At 43.8% G+C, this 23,650-nt stretch overlaps 1 protein-coding gene across 2 annotated transcripts in view; it reads left to right on the forward strand.

The window, feature by feature from the left end:
- The window catches only part of NPHP4 (nephrocystin 4), a 941,192-nt gene that overhangs the window by 565,138 nt on the left and 352,404 nt on the right, over positions 1 to 23,650 (forward strand). For both annotated transcript variants that reach the window (XM_078642627.1, XM_078642628.1), the window contains exon 16: positions 16,090 to 16,262. In XM_078642627.1, coding sequence (XP_078498753.1) covers positions 16,090 to 16,262 — 173 coding nt within the window. The remainder of the gene's footprint in view (positions 1 to 16,089; positions 16,263 to 23,650) is intronic.

Consider the following 23,650-nt stretch of genomic DNA (forward strand, 5'->3'; position numbering starts at 1 on the left):
CTGTGGGACGCTGTGGGAGAATACTTGCCCCGTTTGCTGGACTTTGCACAGTCCTACTGCTCGCCGCTCCCGCTGCGCGGGAGCCGCTTCGCTGTGGGAGGAGGATACTTGTGACCCACCAACGTTGCTGCACCTGACTGGCTGACGCGCCGAGAGGAAGGGAACACCTGTGGAGGCTGCAGGGGTAGCGCGGCAGGGACTCACTATCCCAGGAGTCCCTGCTTGACCACGAGACATCCGGTCAGCGCACCCCTGCGTGCCCCGCCCCCACCGGCAAACCGGCCAAAAAGAGAGCAGCAGCGCTTTCCAGTGTGACCCTGAACTTGGAAGGAGACGCTGTGGGACGCTGTGGGAGAATACTTGCCCCGTTTGCTGGACTTTGCACAGTCCTACTGCTCGCCGCTCCCGCTGCGCGGGAGCCGCTTCGCTGTGGGAGGAGGATACTTGTGACCCACCAACGTTGCTGCACCTGACTGGCTGACGCGCCGAGAGGAAGGGAACACCTGTGGAGGCTGCAGGGGTAGCGCGGCAGGGACTCACTATCCCAGGAGTCCCTGCTTGACCACGAGACATCCGGTCAGCGCACCCCTGCGTGCCCCGCCCCCACCGGCAAACCGGCCAAAAAGAGAGCAGCAGCGCTTTCCAGTGTGACCCTGAACTTGGAAGGAGACGCTGTGGGACGCTGTGGGAGAATACTTGCCCCGTTTGCTGGACTTTGCACAGTCCTACTGCTCGCCGCTCCCGCTGCGCGGGAGCCGCTTCGCTGTGGGAGGAGGATACTTGTGACCCACCAACGTTGCTGCACCTGACTGGCTGACGCGCCGAGAGGAAGGGAACACCTGTGGAGGCTGCAGGGGTAGCGCGGCAGGGACTCACTATCCCAGGAGTCCCTGCTTGACCATGAGACATCCGGTCAGCGCACCCCTGCGTGCCCCGCCCCCACCGGCAAACCGGCCAAAAAGAGAGCAGCAGCGCTTTCCAGTGTGACCCTGAACTTGGAAGGAGACGCTGTGGGACGCTGTGGGAGAATACTTGCCCCATTTGCTGGACTTTGCACAGTCCTACTGCTCGCCGCTCCCGCTGCGCGGGAGCCGCTTTGCTGTGGGAGGAGGATACTTGTGACCCACCAACGTTGCTGCACCTGACTGGCTGACGCGCCGAGAGGAAGGGAACACCTGTGGAGGCTGCAGGGGTAGCGCGGCAGGGACTCACTATCCCAGGAGTCCCTGCTTGACCACGAGACATCCAGTCAGCGCACCCCTGCGTGCCCCGCCCCCAACGCCCATCCTATAACATCAGAGGAGAGACCGTCTTGCGGGACGCAAGCGGGACGCCGGGCGAAGCCCGGGCAAAGGGCTGGCCGTCTGTGGCCAGCAGGGGCCGGGACAGGACATCCCCCTAACATCTCCGGTAAGCCAAGCCGAGTATTGTGTGGAGGGATTACACCAATATATTTAACTGTGCTAAGTCTTTGTATATGTCTTCATACTCCCCAATGGCTACCCGTTCAGGTAGATGTTCACGGAGAGGGGGAAACACCACGCTGGGGACCATGGACAACTTTATTACCCGCGCGGTTTCTGTGGTAGAGAAGGAGATTATCCTAGCGGAACGCAGATTGTCACGTGAATTTGTAGCTCATAAACGATCCTCCTTGGGGTCTCTTGCACAGGCTAAATCTCCCACAAACAACGTTATGCCAGCTGATTCAAACACTTCCCATGGCAATATACAACCATGTGTCATCGACGTAAGACCAAACAGTGATTTTTCTGAGATCGCATCTGATCCGGCATCTCAAAATAAAACATCAACTACTACCGGAACTAGAAATGTTACAATTGTTGAAATCCCAGCACCACCGGTCTTGCCCTTAGTAATGATACATGATGCCCCCACAAACCTTACTCTTCAATCACCTCCTAAGACGACAGGAAGGGTTGCTGTAAAACGAAAAATACTGGTCACTCCACGTAAAGCCTACAGAATAAAAGTATTAAAAAGAATCCGCAAAAATCACATGAATGTGGGAGCTCACTGCAAAGCAGTAGATAACGACGCCACAAACAATGGAATCGAACTCAGCGAACACCCAGAGTGTAACCAACAAAAAGACCCTGCTGATAATGTTGTGACCATTGACTTAGCTAATAACTCTACAGGCTTACCAGTACCAGAAATGATGATGGGATGGATTCAATCGCTCATGACATCCTTATTGTTACCAGTTACAGAAAAACTGGAAGGGTTATTAAACCGCTTGGACAAATTTGAACAAACGTCCCTGGATAATTTCTTTGCCCTAAAAACGCTGATAAAACTTAATACAAAGATTGGACAAGAAACAGTAAGACCTGAGAAAAGCCCAACAATAACCAAACCAGTCCATCCACCTTGTCAAGCCAAGCAAGATAGTGCAGTGGATTTAAGCAGACCTAACACTGTACTGGGAGGACAGAGCACGGAGTCACGGATAGACCCACTAACCAGTGATAGATCTCGACTGGCTGTTCCACCTAAGCCAGCACCACGCAAAACAAAACAACCATCAAATACTATCACTGTAGAAACTAGGGTACCCACTAAATCAACTAATGGAATGGTACCCACAGGCACCAGTAACAACAGCAAAGCACAAACATCTGTCTGTAGCACTGATTTTCAAATGCCCAAAAGGGTCCCCAACGCTCATCTTCCACCAGGGTGCCAACCGTACGTGGTAGTTCTCACAGGGGTTCCACCACTGAAACCCAACAAAAGGGAGTCTTACAACGAACTAATAAATAAGACCCTATACTGGCTGAAGGAAAACAGACCCCTACCCTACACAGTCAACTGCCAAGTTATCCAAGTCCGAAGAGTCAGTTGGGTGGGAACAAGATCAAAAGACATTGAAGGGGATTGTATACTGGTCAACTTTAAAGATCCTTCTGTTGCCCAGCTTGTATATAGTCAACAGCCGCGAAGTAACAACCGAGGAATTGGGACCTGCGATCTTAGTTATTTTTACCCAATGCAACGGAAGCAAGATAGCAGAGTACCACAACAGCCAGGTCTGTTGGCCAATAAATATTCCTTCTTTGACCCCCCGACCCCAATTGGAAGAACACCTCCGATAAATCCGGGATTGGACAACAACTGGTCATGGTGGGGCCACTGACAAAAAAACGAGGAAGTTGCACCTAAAAACACGACTACTAACTCTTTCAATGAGGAACAGCATGTTGGGAATGATAATCCCATGCTAAAGCAAATAGAGAAAATACCCGGAAGAAAAGCATCTGACCAACAAGGACTAGTTCCAATCGCTGATGGTAGTACTGAGGGTAACGGTCCACCAGCATCATCATTGTTCAGTAAAGTTCATTGGAACCAGGCGCCTGTACATGCACCCCTGGTCGATTCCAACGAGGACGAACCCTTGTCCACAAGCCACCCAACCAACCAAGAACCTTGCAAGCCTAACCAAGTCTTAAAGATACTGTCATGGAACATTGCAGGGCTGTCCAGAAATCTGAGCGATAGAAATTGGAGCTCCTTTATGGAGGAGCACGAAATTATACTCTTGCAGGAAACATGGGCTACTAACATTGTACACAGACTTGGTTTTAAGACGTTCTTTAAGGGGGCAACCGCATCTGTAAGAGGTAGACCCTCTGGGGGTCTAACAATCTGGATAAGTATATCCCTGGATGTTGTTGTATCACCCCTGTATTTTGCTTCCAATGATTTACTTGGCGTCAAGTTAACCACTAGAAACTTGGGAGATGTTTATATGATAAATGTCTATAATAGACCTTCCCCAAAAAATAAGTTATCAATGGTTATTGAACAGCTTAGCACCTATCTAGTCAACTTAGAACCTGAATCCAAAATATACATAGGTGGGGATTTCAATTGTCAGTTCGAGCCCATAAAGGGGCTCGAAAAATTATTGGAAAACGAAGATAGAGCACTCGACATCCCCCCCTTAGATAATGCAAAGTATGCAAAATGTACAGTGGCTGCTATGCAGATATATGAATTGACTGTATCCCATGGATTGCGGGCATGTAATGGTCGATTAGACCCGGATAAACCGGCTAACCACACCTTTAGCAAAGGGTTGTCTAAATCCTTGATAGATTTCATACTAATTTCAACTAATCTCTGGCACTTACTGTCGGCCCTTAAGGTCGTGGATAGACCAGAGAGTGACCACTTTCCCTTACAGTTAGGGCTATTATCCGACCCTTTTTTGGACCATGATAGCAGGATGGAAAGTGAGAGTGGGGTAGCAGAGGTTGTCGTCTCTAATAATAGGAAGGCAATTAAATGGCCTCATATCTTAGCAAAAGAGGAAACACTCTTGGGAATTTACAGCATTTTCTCAGATATCATCCCCCAATACGGAAATTTAAGGTTGGGATCCCATGAGGTCCTGAAAATGCACTATCACCTAGTGGAATCACTAACTCCGCTCCTGAGTAAAAGCTGTACAAACAAAAAAGTTAATACAAATAGGCAATTGGAACTAGAGACACCATGGTACAACAAACAGTGTCATCTAGCCAAAACTGATTTAATTATTGCCGTGAAGTCCAAAGACCAGCCGAGGGTTAGAGAATGCAGAAAAGCATATAAAAACCTTATGCAAAATGCAAAAAGGGAATGGGATGAGCGAATCTGGGAAGACCTCTTGAGTGCTGCTAAAAGACATGACCAATGTACTTTCTGGAATCTAATAGCCAAAAACAACAAAACAGGTAGTTCCAATAGGGATTTCTTCTTGGACGAAAAGGTCTGGTTTGATCACTTTGTGGTCTTGTATGATCAAGCAGGGCCTCCCGCCGAATACAACAACCCCGGGTCTTGTACCGAGTGTATTAATCCTGTGCAATTTAGCACTAAAGAAACTCTATGTGCAATAAAAGCAATAAAGGCGGGAAAAGCTCCAGGTCCGGACAAATTACCTGGTGATTTATTTACCCATAACATCGAGGTATTGTGCCCTTACATAAATTATCTGTGTAATTCAATTCTACTAGGAACCCCGATCCCTGAAACGTGGAAAGGGGCCGAAATAGTAACCATTTTTAAAAAAGGGGATCGCTATAACCCGGGTAATTACAGACCAATTAGTTTAATTGACATTTTACAAAAAATTTTTGCCAGACATATTTTAAATCGGCTTTTAATATGGATTGAAGAATCTGAAACCCTCTGTAAATTCCAAGCTGGTTTCAGATCCAAGACTAGCACTGTGGATCAAGTGTACAGATTCATGTGTATATGCTGGAAATATGTTAAGATAAAAAAGTGTAGCATATATGTTGCATTCATGGACCTACGCTCAGCGTTTGATCTTGTTCCCCGCCACTTATTATGGGAATGTTTAAAGAAGATGGGTGTCCCGGATGAATTGTTGGTTAATCTTATAAAATTGCATACTGATAACTTTGCTAAAGTAAGGTGGGGAAGAAACGGAGAACTTACCCGACCCATCCCAGTGAAAAGGGGGGTGAGACAAGGGTGTGTACTGGCCCCAACCCTCTTTTCGCTGTTTGTAAACGATATTCCCCACTATCTAGCCCAATGCAACCACGATTCTCCTAAACTGTGTAATGAGGCAGTCACAGCACTACTATTTGCGGATGACACCATCCTAATATCCCAAACTCCCAAAGGCCTGCAAAATCTAATAAATAAATTTAATAGTTATTGTGAGATGAAGGGGTTAGAAATTAACTCATCTAAAACGAAATATATGGCAATCAATCCCTCCAAATCATTTAAGAAAAATCTGGCCCTAAATAATACCAAACTTGAATACGTAGATTCTTTTGATTATCTGGGTATCAGTCTGGACAGCAGAATGTCTTGGACAAATCAACTTGACAAAAGCAGGTTAACACTTAAACAGAATTCACTACCCATTTTAAAGATTCATGGTGGGAGTACATCTAAAGCCATAACTCCTGCGATTGAAGTGTTCAAAGCAAAAGCACAATCTGCTGCCTTGTATGGGGCTGAGATCTGGGGGCCTCATTCTAAAAAAACATTTGAGGCTGATGAAAATATGTTTTTTAGACGTGTACTAAGACTGCCTGTAAGAACACCCTTAGTGCCGGTCTATTTAGACATTAACATAAAGCGCACAGACCTCTTATGCTGGATGCGACCATTGCTTTATTGGGTGAGATTGTGGTCTACCCCGGAACTTGCTGACTATAGAGCAGGTTTAATGGAAGTTAGGGAGCTGGACTCCTTCAACTCAATTAAGTGGCTGAGACATGTATCTTACTGGTTCATAGAAATAGGTCTATCACACTTCTGGGAAACACCAACCACATCTATCACCTCGCCAAATATCTGTAAAAATCAAGTAAAAGCCGCTTACTGGAATTATGTAAATACACATGTATACGAACGTGCTACTGGTACACTAACGCACAGATTCTTGCAATTTAAGGATCACCCCTCATTCGAACATTTTATGGACGAAATCGAGCCACCCTTGGCTAAATCTGTTTACCTCCAATTTAGGTATGGGGTTTTACAGATTAATGCAACCACTTGTAGGTGGGGAAAAGCAAGTAAAGATCCATATTGTTCTTCTTGTGACCTTAAACTAAAAGAAGATGAAGCACATATTCTCTTTTTTTGCCCGTTATACGTATCAACTCGGAAAAAATGGATTATACCCCTTTGCAAAAACCTGGGGACACGTTCATGCAAAGAGGCAGAGCGTATACTCAGATCCTCGAATAGCAGGTTGATTGTATTTGGTTTGAGTAGGTACCTCCACAGCGTTTGCATAATCAGGAAAAAACTTGGAATGTTAACATAGAAAAAATTGATTTTATCTTCTGGCTTTTAACTATTTATAATTGTATATAACTGTTCTTAATACTTTAATGGTCTAGTAAAAAACCCTGGTATGTATATTCCTTTTTTTAAAATATATACTCAATGAATTATCTTACAATTGTATCTTGCACCTACCTGTATTTTTGCACACTATGAACGTTCGTTTTATCTATTGTAACTAATTTTTAACGACAAATATGTGTAATATGTGTATTATATGTGTGTTGGCTTTATGACAAAGTGTCGAATAAAAGCTTTTTACTACTAAAAAATAGTCTGGTCTCCAATCTGTTGTTATGAATGAAGACTTCTACATCTAGAAAACACACATTGATATGGCCTGTGAAATGTAAGGTAAGAGGGTTGTTGTTGATCACATTGATGAATTGCAGGGCCTGCTGTTCAGAGCCCCTCCAAATTAAAAACCCGTCATCAATGGATCTATACCAAAATGCCACATGATGAGAAAAATCCTCAGCTAATTGTCCACGGAGGACCCGTTCTTCCCAGAGCCCCATCTGCAGACAGGCGTAGCTGGCGGAGAAACAGGCCCCCATAGCAACACATCTGATCTGCTGAAAACACCTGGTTGGAAAACATGAAAAAATTGTTGTTAAGACAAGTGGAAATCATAGATACCAACATCTTATTGTGATCATGAAACTGAATGGGCCTGGTGCCTAGATAGTACTCCACTGCCTTTATACCATCTTGGTGGTATATACAAGTATAAAGGGATGTAACTTCGAGTGTCATTAGCAGGTATTCACTATGCCTTTCAACAACATTAAATTTACGCAGAAAATCACCTGTGTCCTGGACAGAAGAAGGCAAAGATTTAACATGCTCCAGCAGGAAAGAGTCCACATATTTAGAGGTGTTCTCAGTGAGACTTTTTCGTGCAGAAATGATGGGCCTGCCGGGTGGTTTGTGAGAGTTCTTATATATATCAATTTGAGAAAAGCTGTCCACGCTTTGAAGTGCACTTTAACAACAAGAAGAATTTAATGGCAAAAGAACAGCTTTCGATGCAAAACAGTGCACGGCAGAATATAATCGCTGACATGTTTCGGGTCTCACACCCTTCTTCATATGCTGCATATGTGAAAATTGTGAACAGGCCTCACCAATTTATCCCCTTATTCAATATCACGCCCTGCTGTGGGCCCCTTGGTAGGTATAGAGCATACTGGGATTGGTAGTCCAAATCAAATCCCTGTGAGCACACCAAAGAAACACAAATGAACAGTTCTTGTATTTCTGCCTATACTGTCTGTTCAAAGTCATTCACAAATTACTGCCTCCATGTCGTTCCATATGCGGTTGCTAAATAAGCGTGCCACAGAACCCGCTATCATTCACATGGTGGTGCGCATCCCGGTCGGACTGACCGTATTTTGCCATTAAATTCTTCTTGTTTTGAGAGTGCACTTCAAAGCGTGGACAGCTTTTCTGAAATTCATAAATATGGTCAGTCCGACCTTGAGGTGCACCACCGTGTGAATGATAGCAGGTCCTGTGGCATGCTTATTTATTTAATTAGCAACTTCAGACCAAGGGTATAGTTAGTGAATAGTGTCTCTTTGGAGTCGTTTTGCATAGAGTGAACATGGTTCTTAGTAGATACTTTATAATACTCTATGGTGTGTTTCTGATGGGATTTTCACTATCTGCAAACTGTGGTACAGAATAAACTCTCTTGATAGCGTAAACACTGTTTTCGCACTCACGTTTCTTCTTATTTCAGCTTCATAACTCACGAGAAATTCACTAACTGTGAAGGGTTTGATACAGGCTAAAGGCTGTCCTTAGTAGTGCATTAGTCCTATAACAGGGCTTATGGATCTGGTGTGTTGGTTTTCTCTGAACAGTAGTGCAAAGGTTGAATACAGTATACAGTAGAGTTTACCAATGTATGTGATGTTGATTGTCAACATCATCTCAGTTCCACATGAAGTGTATGGTATAGGGTCAATGTTGCACATAACAGAAGTTTGCTTCACCTAAGGGGGCTATATGTGTGATGCCATTACTGATGCTTCTTGTTATTCTGAGCTGTTTTGTACTTACTTTCATACCTCTAATGCCATGCTCGTCTAAAGAGTAATGTGTAGAAAAGAAGCTTGGATGATGTCATCAGTGATGTCATCAATAATGTCATTTGAGATTTCATCAGTGATGCCATAAATTATGCCAGAAAAAATCATTAGTGATGTAATATATAAGGTCAACAGTGCATGGGGGTGCAAGTTATAGTTAGCTCTGTTAACTATAAGTGGTGAATTTTAGTGCTTCTTAGAGTTCAGAACTTTATGTTGGCACTGACATAGTCATCTAACTAGAATGTCACTTTAACCTTTGGTTTTTGTCAGTGAATTTCTGCGGAGTTTCTTGTGTTTAGTAATATTTTGTTACTGTACACAAAGCCAGCCCCCCTGCACATGACCTTTAGTCATGCGCAGTGGGGATTGGCCGCATAGCCTGGCCTGTGGCCAGACCTTGCGGCCAACCCATTCCATGCATGCCTTTTGGTTGTGCTCGGTGTGGAGTTTGCCACAGGGGCTGGCTTGCAGCCAGGCCCTGCTTTCAATGCACTACAGGCAGCCAACCCCATGCTGTGTGCAATCTTGAAACGTGCACTGTGGGTGATTGGCCACATGGCCAGGTGTCCAACCCAGCCCCTGCAGCCAACCCACGCTGTGCACAGCCTTGAGCTGTGCACAGCAGGGGGTGACGCAGAACCTGGCCTGCGCACTGCCCCCCTCCCTGAGGCTTTAGTGGCCATGGGGATCCCATCCGTCGGGCCAAACCATGTATTTTAGGGGGAGGGGATGCACACCCCCCCCCACCCCTCTCCCAACCCAAAAGTGGTCCCATGGGACCCCATTCCCCAGGGCCCAAAAATATGTTACAGGGAGGGCGTCTTGCGGCTCCCCGGTCCGAGCCTTGTTTTTATTTGATTTTGTCAATTAACAAGGTGTTACAGAATCACAGTTGTCACTGCACAATGTTAACCTGATTGCTCAATTGAATACAAAGAAAGCGTCCATGTTACAGCTCATATTTTCTTGCCCATTACCTGGGTACCATGCAGCAAGAGATAAGGAACGCTTGAAATTAAGTAAGAAAGTGGTAGGGCCATGGGGATAGGGATGAATAGGCACAGAGTGGAAGGAAACCATGTGAGAGAGGAGAAAAAGTTCATGTTGTGAGCCCCGAATAGGCGAGAGAATGGGAGGGGGGGGCAGCCTCATGCCGGTCCCTGGATCAGCAGTCGAGGCCACCACCTGTGTGCTTGTCAATCATCATTGGTCGTCTTGCAAGAAGGGCGACCATGTGTGGAGGCCCTCCCTGATCCTTATAAGGCCCCAGGGACATCCCCATCCAAGGCCAAAAGCAATTAAAAATTGGAAGGGATCCGCACAGTCCCTTTTTAGGCCCCAGGGACCCCAACCACCAGGATCTAATTCCATAATTAAGGGGAGGGGTTCTTGCGACCCACCTCCCCTAGCCTTCTTGAGCCCCGGGTAGTCCCATCCCCTGGGGCCAAATTCTATTCAAAAGGGGAGGGTGTTATACGGTTACCATTAGAAAAGGTAGGACTGCATATTAGGACATCATGACTTCAGAACACAGAGACTAAGTCCATCTACACCATCAGAGACTTTTATCCAATTCCTAGCTAGCTTACAGTGCTTCACCTGAACACCTAACCGCCCTGTGGTGGCAGGTGATTTTGGAAACTTCAAATATGACACTCTAATCCCCAAAGGAATCATGGAAACATATGTTTCCCCTTTCGGTGTTTACTTATGCATGCCCGTGGTAAACTAAAGGAAAAGGTAAGAATAATGTTTTCAATACTTTAATAATGAACTTTAATAATAATGTTTATTAAGTGTTTGGTCAATAAAAACCATTACACAGACATTCGTTCACTGCATGTCATAAACGAAATCAGTTTCTTTACTACCACTCTAAAGTGTAGTACTTGACCATTTTGTCAAGTTGTTTTCATTTTAAAGGAATATATTTAAAATCTCTAAAAGGTCATACAGACATTAAATCCGATTCTATGTTTCTATTGTTACAGCGGCCATCTTTTAAACCAACAATCTATTCCTCATTAATTGTTCCCCACATAACTCTTACTTCAATACTTATTATTCAAATTTAATGTTCTATAAATCACTTACCTAGAGGGGTAGTTGTTTTCTTTCATAGTCCTATGGTTTAAAGAGCTAGAGCTTTGTGCAATTTAGTTGATGCCTGATATAGTCCAGTCGATTTAAGTACAAGGGCCTTTTGAAAATTGGATGTCCATACTTGGTGTGTAAATTAATTCCTCTTTAGATTTCTTTTCTGTGGTTAAGACCGTTATTCCCTTTTGCGTTTTCTGATCCCCCTAAGTTTAAAGTATTGGTGCATTATTCAACTTAGTCAATAATACTTTGTTCTTACATGTTCTGCAGATATTGTTCCCCAATGGTACTTCTTTATTATAGTACAAATGCCTTATGTTAGTTGTTCCATTCCTTTTATATTTGCATTTACAATTTACAGCTCGGCAAATGAGGGGTATTGAGTTTTCAATACATTTATTGAAACAATAGAAGTCTTTCATACAAAGAATGGACTGCGAATACACCACAGTTCCTAAAATTAGTATGGTACCATCAACAAATGATTTATATTGTAACTAAAATCTGTTATCACCCTTTATACGTTCTCGTTTTTGTGACCCTGAAAACCTGCCATTCACTAAAATACATTTCAATAGGGTGCTACCATGTCTACTGGTCCCAAGATGACTGCCAACACTTCCTGGATGACGCCCTATTCTTGCTCATTTTGCCCCAGTGGGATTGGGTCCCCAGGGCTGCCATCTGTCCTTTCGTAAAGTATCTGGCCCCAGGGAATAGGGGCCCAGAGCCCAATATGGACTAGGGTAGCAGGCCCTACTGACGCCCCTCCAACCCTATTTTAAAAAAAATGTCAGGCCATCATTTTGATTTGTTTTTCTGTGCGATCGTGAAAAAAGCAGACAATTTATTTTTATAGCTTGGCCCCCTGTTATTCCCTCTGGGTCCCTCCCATAGGGCCTTGGGGGAACGGTATCCCTACCCTGCCCCCTTATATTATTTTTGTTTTAAAACTCAGGATGGGGGACTAATTCCCCAGAGTCCTGCCATCAACATCTTTCTTATGTTGCTGGTAGCCAATCAAAGTGCTTGCTCCTGCAGGAGTCTGACTACCACGGCAGCGATTTGACCTAAGGATAAACAAAAGTTCCCTGGGCCAATCAGAATGCTCTGTTTTTGTACTTCTGCTCCATCGACACTCTCAATAGACTCTTGTGGTTTTATTTTTTAACCTTCATTTCTCAAAAAATACTGAACAGATTTACACCAAATCACAAAAAATATAATTTACAGGCCAAGATCTAGCTTCTTGTCACATTTGGTGTCATTCCATTCAGCAGCTTATGCATTAGCTCTACTTAAAGAAGTCTATGGAAAATTGCACAGGAAATTTGTTTTTGGGACCCCTTGTTTTCTCAGTCCCCGCTTAATGGATCCCCCCAAAACTTTCCAGGAAGGAGCAGAGGTGAATTTTCTTTTCGTTTTTTGGGAAAGTTTTGTGAAGATGTTTCAAACGGTGCCAAAGGAATTTGCAAACCAAAACCACCTTATCTATGGGAAAGCTGACATAACTAATTACCCAGTGTCAACTGCCACTGGGTAAAAAAATATATGTATATATATTCATTGTGCTCTGTTCTGTTCTGAGTGTGATAATTGAAGGCTCCTGTATGCCTGTCTGCGTATGTGCATGCTCAAGTATCTGATGCACTATGTGTGGGCTATGACGGCTGCCTGACCCACAGAAACACGTTCTCAAACACAGAAGACTGCCTTCACATCAGACTGCCTATCCTGCTATCCTGAACCACCTAGTGGCGTGACAGCCATCCAGGTGCTGGACTGCTGCAACAGCAGCAGGGTAAATATAAAGAACAACATAAACAACAAAAAGTGTTTGAGTGAGGGAGTTTGCTCCTCAGGTAGAATTATAACTCAGATCGCCTGCACGCATAGCAGTTTCTTGACTAAACCTAATCCAGTCGCTAGTGAGATTTAGAGAGGGCTTTTACCTCTCTGGACTCTTTAGCTGCCTCACGCCTTCATGAGGATAAGGTCATCAACAGATCAGGTCAGTAGAGCTTCAGTTTGCTCGGGCCAGGAAAGGATGGGCTACTCCATGTTTAGTAGCGAGTACATGTAGGTCCAGATCTAAAGGTGTTCAACACCTTCCGCAAAAACCACAGTCTATATATCCTGGTTCAAGATGTTTGACAGTGGCCCATTGCCAATCAAGTCAATTCATCATCCTGAACCAAGTGGTCCAATCAGTGTGACTTGGACAGTTTACTTCCTCAAAGAAGAATCATTGGACAGCCTATTTCCAGAATTCAATGCAATGGTGCTTACCCACCTGTACATGACTAGCTATACCTTGTAATGTGGAAAAACCTTTCATGCGCTGTACTGAGAGCCCTTGAAATAATGAACAACAGAGGAAGAAGTGAATGTTTACAAATAGCTGTTTGTATCACTATCACATGGCAGTATAACGTTCAAAGAGCACTTACAGTACACACAAGTTCCAATGATTGCAAACAATGTCGCTAAAAGTATCTACTCAAACATACAAAAAAAATTAACACAAATCCTGCCTAATTGGCATAAGACTTTTGATTCAATTTATGCAAGGATGCCTGTAGATATATCGCCTGAATGTAGCTACCACATCCAAAAACCTTAACTATGCTGCCATCAACCAGAGCTTGTGCAGAGAAAGGGCTGGACTAGTGATCTAGAGGCCTACCTTCGTGCGACTCAGGGTGTAGAGAGCGATTGAGAGTCGTCTCACTCATGGTGCACCAAAAGTGATGTCTCTGAGGAGATCCAGTTTGAAATTTGAAGAGATTCCTCTGGATCAGAAGCCTCACAAACTGTTGCCAAAAAGCAACAAGCATTGGTAAAACCAATAGGACTGGCCTTTCATTAGGTAAAGTGGTAACAGTTGGGCGACTGTTTTTGTTGCCCCAAGCTGTCAAAGGAACACAATCCTATATTGAAGCAACATCCTGGGCTACAACAATATAAACGCTGGTAGTAGGGCTCCTTTGCTGAATATAATGCTTAAGAGAGAAAAGCTGTAGCTGTTCCCTCAAAGAACATTCTTATGAAAAGGAATCAGACAAGAAGATTATTTAAAAGGGCGTGCTTACTTAAAAGATTTTTTTAAAGGATGTGATTACGAATGGGTCTGTGTATTCTTACTCGTTCATAAACCCTGGTTTAGGCACTGTCGGAATTATGAGTTGGAAGTATTTTACTTATCGATAATATCGGATGCATTAAATACTTCAAGCTTCATTACATTTTGGCAGGTGAAAACTGCTAAAATTTAACCGGGGGAGTGTATAGTATTTACCATACCATGCAAGAAATTCTTAGAGACTCATAATACATGCTATAACGCACCCAATAAATAACATACCCCATTGCATATTGATTTGTCTTGTGCAATAAATAGCACCTATACTCGTTATCAGGCCCTTAGAGTAGGGGTGTCTCATTTTGTTTACTAAAGAGAGCGAGAAGGTGTAACAACTTTTAAAATGTAGAAAACCTAGGGCCAGATGTAGTTAAAAGCAGTTTTCCGAGTCCTTAATAGCGATTTTTAGGGAATCGCAATTAAGGACTCGCAAAATGCCATGTAGGTAGGAATCTCAGTATTTTTTGCCATTCCTTAATATTCCTTAATTGCAAATTGCGATTCGCAATCAAGGAATACCTTCCAATTCATTCCTATGGACCTAGAGGCCCATAGGAATGAATGGGAATTGCACAAGCTATTTGCGAGTACCCAATAGGTGTCTGCAAATTGCGTGCACAGTTTCAAGGGTGCACGGGTTCCAGAGGGACACCCTGTTGCATCCCTGAAATGTGCATGTGTGCCCATGTGGCGCACATACATGCCCTAAGTGCATGGATGCGTGCCGCATGGCACTTTTAGAAAAGCAAAAAAGTGCTTTTTTAAAGGAATTCACAAATTACCTCCAACTCGAAGTTAGTGATAATTTGCGATTCCTTAAGGCCAAATCGCACTTTCATTTGTGCTTCTTACATTGCATTAAAGGAATCTCAATTTGCCATTCCTTAAATGCAATCACAAAATAGGGAACTGCACATTTTGCGATTCCTTATTTTGCGAGTGGATTTTTGTGTGCAACATTGCACACTGCTAATTTGCGATCGCTGAAATTCTGCTAATTTCAGCATTTGCGATCTCAAATTGGCTTCCTACAGCTGGCCCCTAGTGCCCAGTTCTTAATCACAGCTCTCAAGTAGAGGAGGTTAACTTGAAAGCAAGCAACAATAGTTAAGTCATGAAACAATTGTACTTTGGGCTCATTACGTTCCACAGTTTGGGGCCCTGAACTTCTAGGAACCTACAGCCACGTTGGATACTGTCTCTTTGGATTACTAAGTGTGTTGACGTGGAGCACAGGGACCTGTTATTTTTTGTAGACCTAACAGAATCCTGATAGCTGCCTTGTGGACTGCCTGTAGTTTAGACAATCATTTCACTGATTGAAACATCCAATTAATCCTGTAGTCAAGAGAGGACAACAACCTGCTCCAATAGCTTCCTTAGTTCTAGTTCCACCGGCAGGAGGGTGAGGGGAAGGGAAGGGAAGGCGAGTTGAGGGAGGGGGAGGAGGCAGAGGAGGAGGAGGAGAAGGAGGAGAGAGAATATGAATATACTGGAAATTAGCAGTTTTTTTAATGCACTAATTGTTACTTCATGGTTACATGATTGTATTTTGGGCAAAACACGGAATACCTGGCAAGGTTACTGCAAATTTTCTTGCATAGAATTTCCAAGAGAGCTGTATTTTGTTTTTCAAAAGTGTACACTTCAAGTACCTCTTTTTAGCATTAGTACTGTTTCATTCCTGTCAGTATATCACAAAGTAGAACAAAATTATTAAAATGCAACACATGGAGTAAAGGAGATGTGCATGTATATAAATGCCAAGTTAAGCAACACACCATTTGGAGATCATATTCACCTCCTATATGTTTTCCAATATGAGCAATCAACTGCAATTAAATGTATGAAAGTGATAACCTGACAAAAGTACTTTTTTATTTTTATTTTCTGTAGGATTCCACAAGAAGGTATGCCTGCTCAGTGGCCTCAGTCTATCTATTTCACCTTCCAGTTTTATCGTTTTCCACCTCTAACAACTCAACGGTTACAACTAAAGAAACTGGATCAGTCGGATTCGTCATCGCACATCCTAGTGCAGATTAATAAAGATGGCTCAGTTAATGCTGGTAAGAACCTTATACATCTTTTACAAGTATTATTTGACCTTTGGGTACCAGGGGCTTAGCTTAGCCAGTTCGATTTTTTTTTGGGGGGGGGGGGGGGTGAAACTGAGTTTTCTCAATCATCACTGCCATTGCAATGGCAAAATGTATGAAAATAGTCTCAACTTTAAAAGGATTCTTCTCTGCACCATTTGAGAGCCACCCAGTCCCTTGTTTATTCTTGGCCTGTTTTGCTACCTCGGCCGTTGGGTAGCTTAACTTTAGATGGGCATAGCAGTTGACTACCATACCATAACATAACAAAACCTATTCTAGAGAAATGCAGCACCCAGTTTACGCCAAACTCTATACTATCTAAAATGTAAAGTTCACTCTTCTAAGTAAACATGAGACCAAAGAGGCAAATCAGGATGCAGGAATGTGCTCTAAACATTATGATATCAAATGGTAATGCCCAGAACAGCTCTTACAAAAGGAAGACCAAGGACCACTTTTGGGAATTCATTACCTTCTGCAATTTCTAACTCAATTTCTTTTATTGGTCTGCTTTCTTGGACCTCAGTGAGAGCACCTCATGTATTAGAAAATGACAGACCCTTTACATGCCACTTTATGGGTATTTGCTCTAGACTTTCATAACTAGCTGCAAGTGGTGAAAGTATATTGAACTTAATTAGGTTTATTTTGATTGCATTTCCAGGAAAATGTAGGGGTGGGATGTTTATGCAGTAGGGTATAAGAATGGAACATTGACAGTTTTTAGTTTTTTCCCTTTTCACTGACTGGCCGGTGCCTCTTTCCTAGTTTCATTTGGTCAGGATCCTTTAATCTGCAACCAGAAAAAAGGTGTCCTAAAATGGCGATGGTGTTGGAATCCTCTTTCGGAGGGAACAACATAAGCATTTTATTTTGGGATCTAGTTATGAGGAAATCTATCCCTTTGCCAATGGTGTTATTTCATCGTTTCCGGACCTTCATTTTTGGGGCACCCTTCAGGACTCAACTCTTTATATTATTTGAACTGTTTGGCTTTCACTCCCAATGAAATATGATCACATTATTTACATCAAAAGTCTCGGCTTCAGTCTATTTTTAATGGGAAAATCTGTGACTCATGCAACAAGTAAAGCCCTCAATTAATTGTAATTTGTTCGTTCTTGTTCATAGAGTGATATTTTAAATTTAACTTACCCACTAAATAATTCAAAATAGACCACGTTAGTAGAGAGGTCTGCTCGCTATACCGTTAACATTATGACAATAGAATGGAATATTCCAAATAGAATTTATATGACATAATCAATGCTATCTTTGTATCAATAACTCAATAATAATCTCCCTGTTTTACCGGATTGCTTTGCTCCCCCTCAGTGATAACTTCGACGATGGCATGGCAGTCTTTTGAGTTACGAAATCCAGTAAGTGGGGCCTGAATTGCTGCAAACAGTTGCCTTAAATATCACCATACACAGGGCTCCTTACTCACATCGTCTACAAGTGGTATTATTTTTCTGAAAGAAGTCATATTCCTGACTTTGATCGAAACAATGCTTGTGCATCAGTATTCTAGCATCTTTCGCCGGTATATTGCAGACGTGGATACCATACTCGATGCGCCACAGGACGCAGCTATATTTCACTGATGAGGCTTAAGTAAGCTCACAGTAATCCGCTTTTGCTTCTATTCTCACCTGGACGGGGCCTGGCCTAGCAGTTCATGCTGAACTGTGCTCATTAGAGCAGGACAGAGGATGATTTGCAGCTGGCTGCTGTCTTTCTAAAGTGGCACAGTGTGTGAAAAACAAGGGGCTGGAATGTGACCCAAGTGATTGGCAGCAGCTGAGATTAATTCAAACTCTTTTTTCCATCATGTTTTTGTTTATTTCAGTAGTGCATCAGGTATTTTGTGTGGCCATTCCATAGAGTCTTCACTTTTGCTATCTACTTTTGGAGCCCTTCAGATGAATGCCCATTTCCTATGGCAACGCCTACACCTTATTTTTTCCCAGATGTAATGTTTCTCAACTTCCGTTGATTCTACATTGAATGTAAGTTATATCATATGAGCAATTAGTCACCTCTTGGACTTTTATAATGTCTGGTCTTTAACCTTCCTTGATAAAGTCTGAAGGGACGAAACACGTGAATCTCTTACCGATTTCCTATAATTACTTTGGAAATTATCTATTGTCTGCTTCAACCTTTTCATGTTTCAGATTAGAGGATTCCCAATTCTGGCACAGTCTGTACCTACCACCTTAGGCAGCAGGGTGGTTTGTGATGTCTTGAGCACCACATTGCTGCCTAAATTATTCTTTACCTTTCATCATACCTACGTTTCCTTTCTACTGCCGTATACTCTACTTAGGATGTGGGACTGCATTTAGTAACTGCTACCACTGTAATACCAACAAATAATCCACTTTCTTATAAATCTGATGAGTTAAAAAGACAAAGTAGCATACAAGTGCCATGGAATAATATATCTGATAGAGACATATTGTCGCAGATTCCTTACTTTAAAATCCTCCCCCAGGCACGAAATTGGATCCAGAAATTGTTTCCACAGCACGTCTGCGCATTGGAAGAGGACGCCGTGTGACTCCTTATCGACATCATCACGCGATGTGATGTCGACGTAGTCCATACAAACCCCTCTCTGACGTGAGCTCATTCTTTTCTGTGCTTGCATTGTGGTTCAGGAGCAGTTGGGGGGCATTTTTTCCCTCATCTCCACATTTTGTGTGAGAATCAGTGTGCTTTTTGCGATGCCTTCAGGGTTTAGACAGATGTCAGTCACAGAACCCCATACCATCTTTTTATGGTGCCTTGGAGACCACCATGACTCGGAGGAGTGTGGTTCCTGTCAGCGCCTTCGTCCAAAGGCATTGAGAGCGCTTCGAATGAAACTTCTGGCAGTGCGTATTTAGTTTCTGACACCGTCTCCCAACCTTCAGTTGTGGAGCATTCTCAGGGGTACGCCCCTTGCCTCCCTAAATTTCTTGGAGCCGAGGTGAGACTAGCCTAAATGTGGGAATAGTACATTTCCCTGCATAAAGTCTTAGGGCCTCAATTCCCTTCTGGATCACTGTCTAGCCCCAAGGAGGTGGGAGGTACCCTGACTGGATTCTCGTTGGTGGGTTTGCTCTCTGTGCCAGTTCGGCCCTCTGAATCCGTTATTGGATTTGAGATGACATTGGTGCACAGCCCTTTGGGGTCTTCCCCTTCGATGTCGGAGTCTGGTCAGCCAATGACGTCGGGCGTGCCAATCGATGCCTCATCAGTTATTCTTCCTGACGTAGACACATTGCTGCACCGGTGCCAGGCAGCGTTGGGTGCAGCGCCGATGAAGCCGTCCTCTTCGGGCAACTCTTTATATGTCCCTATACAGCCGATTTCTGCTCTTTCTATGGAAATGCACAGGTTAGCAGGCAAAGGGGAAAATATAGGGTATCAAAACTGTCTGGACAATACAGTCCAGCCTCCCTTAGAGGGAAATTGGCTGACTGAACTGGGTGAGGCTAGTGTATTTGAGTCTTCCCCAGTTTCTGATTTACTTTCTCCATCTAGTATGGCAACAGAGGTGAGTTCTTCTCATGCTGTGATTTTGAGGAGGGCAGCTGTTGATTTATTGTAAGCTTCCCTCAGTGTAATTATCCACAGGCCCTTTGGTGGATGTTCTTCACAGGGTAACACAGGGTGGAGCCCTTGCTCCCATATAATGATTCTTAACACAACATATTGTTGGGGGTTTGGGCCAGTGCTGTAACTGGAATACCTGTAGACTGCGCAATATACCGGGTTTGGGTAAGGCCTGTAACAGGAATGCCTGTGGACTGGGCAATATACCATAGACATCGGCCCGCCCCTGAAGATCCTGATTGTCTCTTTAAACATCCCTCCACAAAAGGTCTAGTTGTGCAAGTAGCTACAACTTCTGTTGACACTAATGTGTCCCCCCTCTGGTTCCACCAAGCACTGAGGCCAGAAGGCTGGAAAGTTGTGGTAAGAATATTTTCTCTACCTTTAGTGCAGCATCACGGTCTTTGAATGCTACATGTGTTCTCTGCAGGTTTTCCCATGCATTATGGGACACAGTGGAGTGTGTGCTGCCTTCTCTTCAAGAGGAAGCCAAAAGTGAACTGCTACAGTGGGTGCAGGATGGGTGAGAGGCGGCGAAATTAATCATAAGATGTAGTATGGACACCACTAATTTCATGGGTAGAGCTATGGCTCAGTCAGTTACACTGCGCAGGCATGCATGGCTGCGTCAGTCTGGGTTTTTAGAACCTGTAAAAAATACCCTGGAAGATATGTTGTTTGATGGTGTATATTTTTTAGTGTACATGCTGATTCAGCATTAAGGCAATGTAGAGCTGATAGGTGTGCTAACACCTAGACATGTCTTTGCAGGATCTGGTTGGAACTTTCTTTCTTTCTTTCTTTCTTTCTTAAATATCTGTGTTGCAATATGTATTCATTTCGTTGCAACCAGTGTGGTGTTTCTCCTTATTGCAGGAGTTTGTTTGTTTAGCTAAACTTGTGGTTCTTTACACATGTTTACTTGAGATGTTTTGCATTTCCTGGGTCTCTTCACCATCCCCAGCAGGCACGCCACATGCGTGCAAGGGATATCTATACTCATGGTCCCGCCCTCTCTAGGGACCACCTCCCTCCTGAAACTCAGGACCGCAGCCTACTGCCTCGCCAGATGCAGAAAGGTGGCATTCTCCTTTCTGCAGCGCACACATTTCACTTCCCTAGTAGGGTTAATTATATGAAGCCCGGCATGTATGTTCGATGTAGGAATTGAAAGGTTCAACAATTTTAGCAATTTGAAGCTGTGGTTGCAGGATAACCCTTTTACCAGACCAAGATCCCAATCCCAATCCCAATCCTCGATCTGGCCCCAAAGTCCACCATCCATGCTGCAGAGGTATTTAAGTTCATATGATCTCCCAATGAAGTTCTTGATGTCTTGTTGTCTGCTAGGCATCCTTCTGCTGGGTGGTAGATGGAGGCTGTTGGTGCTGCATCGTAGAGTGATAAGCCCCACATTTGATTCTTCATTGCCAAACACCCTTTTATTCTAGTGGCTCAGTAGTTACACATCCATTCCAGGTCAGATCATGCACCAAGGGCAACATTTAAAGAGTATATGAACCATATTTCCCCGACCATTCTTATATGACATGGCCCCGGGCTCAGTACTCCCTCAAAGCTATGGAAGTAGCAGTGAATTCTTGATGTCGTCTGACTAATACTCAAACTTTGAATATTGTGGTTCTAGTTATGTGGCGTCAAGAATACTTATTTTCGCTGTTCAGTCTTAGGGGAGCTTTGGATACCCATCTGTGGGAAAATTGGTAACTGGTTGACTAGGGTGTGAGCTTTGGACAAGCAGCAACCACAATCCTTGTCAGGGTAAGTCTCAAGCAAACCCCAAATTAACTTGTGCTCAATCCCCTGGTAGCTTGGCACAGAGCAGTCGGGCTTAACTTAGATGCAATGTGTATAGTTTTTGTGCAACATTTCAAACAATAAAACGGTGAAAAAACCACACAAAAATGATCCCATAACAGTTTGTTAAGTAGAGTTGAATTTAATAAATAAAACACGACTAAAACAACAAAGCTCCAATCAGTAGAACCGGAGTTATGTATGTGTAAAAATAAGTGTAAACTAGCACCTAAAAGCATAAGGCACCAACCTCCGCTATCTGGTCAAAGTCAAATATTCAGGCCAACAGTGATTGCGTGCAGGGAAGACACAGACCCAGATTAGTCCCAGTGAAGTTTTACCTTCTCAAGTTTTGTGCCAACAGTCTTCTTTAGCTTTGGAGTGAGCCGCGAGGAGCAAGGTGTGCGTCGTGGGAAGCTGCCGGCATGGCACAAAGAGCAGGCCGGGCTTTGCGGATGTTGGGCTAGAGCTTTGCTTTGGCTATCCCCTGTGGGCGGTCAATGCTGCTGTGTGAAGAGATGGGCTGGAAGGGGCTCGCGCTGATTCTCAGTGCGAGCTGCGCGGTCTTGGTGCGAGTGGGCCTATTTGCTGTCGCGAAGACCCCAAAAGCTTGATTTAAGCTCGCTGAGCCAACCATGAGGCACAGATCTGGAGGCCAGCAGACCAGCCCTTGGAGTAAGTCTAAGGTCCCGATGTCAGATGAACTCCTGTCGGATTTCGGCTGACTCGGGCTGCCTCAGCACTGACTGATCTCCCTGGGCATCTGCTGGATCCCCAGCTCATATCTGTCAATATCACCACACCTACCGAAGTCTACACTGGTCCTGTTGTCTCCGGTGCCTGCCTAGGCTCCAGTGATATTGGCTCTGGAGCCAACCTGGCACCTCAGACCTGGAGGCGATTGCGGCCTGTGCTTGGTTAATGACTCATTATGAGATAACCAAGGCACAGCCCATGTCTTAAGAGGATTCCCAGGCAATTCCATTCTGTTATCAGCGAAGGGTAGAGGCCCTGTTTGAATTGGATTCGGACATTGTCCAGGGCCTCCAAAACATTCTACATGTAAATTATGATTTACTATACCCACATTACACTGCTGCAGATCTGTATTTAGATTTATAGAATGCTAGTGACCTGGATATTTCCAATGAATTGGACTCGGGTCTTTTTGCGGAGATAGTCCTCAGAGCCACAGAAGTGTTGTAACTTCAGCTACCCAAAGTTGATATCAAGGCAAACCATTAAAAGGTCTTGCAATCTGGGCCTGTCTTTTGAACTTTGCTAACCATTTACAAAACTTTGACAAGAGTCATGGATGGCTACCTGTTCCAAGCCATGCCCAGCATCTCTATTAATTTGCACAGTGACTAGGCATCATATGCCTGACCCAGAACCCAAATCCTAAGAGCTAGGTGGTTCAGGCTTCCACCATCAAGATCATCCTCACACACTCCCCACTACTTTGACAGATCGGAAATCAAAGTGCATACTTGTTCAGGAAGAGGGTGCTCTCATCTGCCAGTTTGGCTTTGAGTCCCTGAACACTAAAAGCATGCCAGCAAGATTTTCACTGCAGTTCTCAAGGAATTCAGAAATGCTTTTTATTAAACAATTCAAGACAGACATGATGTGGTTAGTATATGTTGAGAGCCAGTCTAGGTGTAGTCTACTGTGCAGGTCACACCATGGGCAGCAGTGTGGTGATCAGGCGTCATGTCTGGATGCGCAGCACAGGCTTCTCTTGGAACATGCTTACATCCCTATGATGGTTTCAGGCTTTTTGGAATAAAAGATTGTTCTGCATTGAAGTGCTTCAATGATGGTTGGGATGTGGCCCACTCCTTATGCTTTTTATCCCCTGTGCATCAGTTTCACCATCAATACTAAAAATGTAGAGAGTACTCTTGGATACCCTCTTGCAGCCCACGCAG

Source organism: Lissotriton helveticus, chromosome 5_1, assembly GCF_964261635.1.
Source record: "Lissotriton helveticus chromosome 5_1, aLisHel1.1, whole genome shotgun sequence".
Classification (NCBI taxonomy): Eukaryota; Metazoa; Chordata; class Amphibia; order Caudata; family Salamandridae; genus Lissotriton; species Lissotriton helveticus.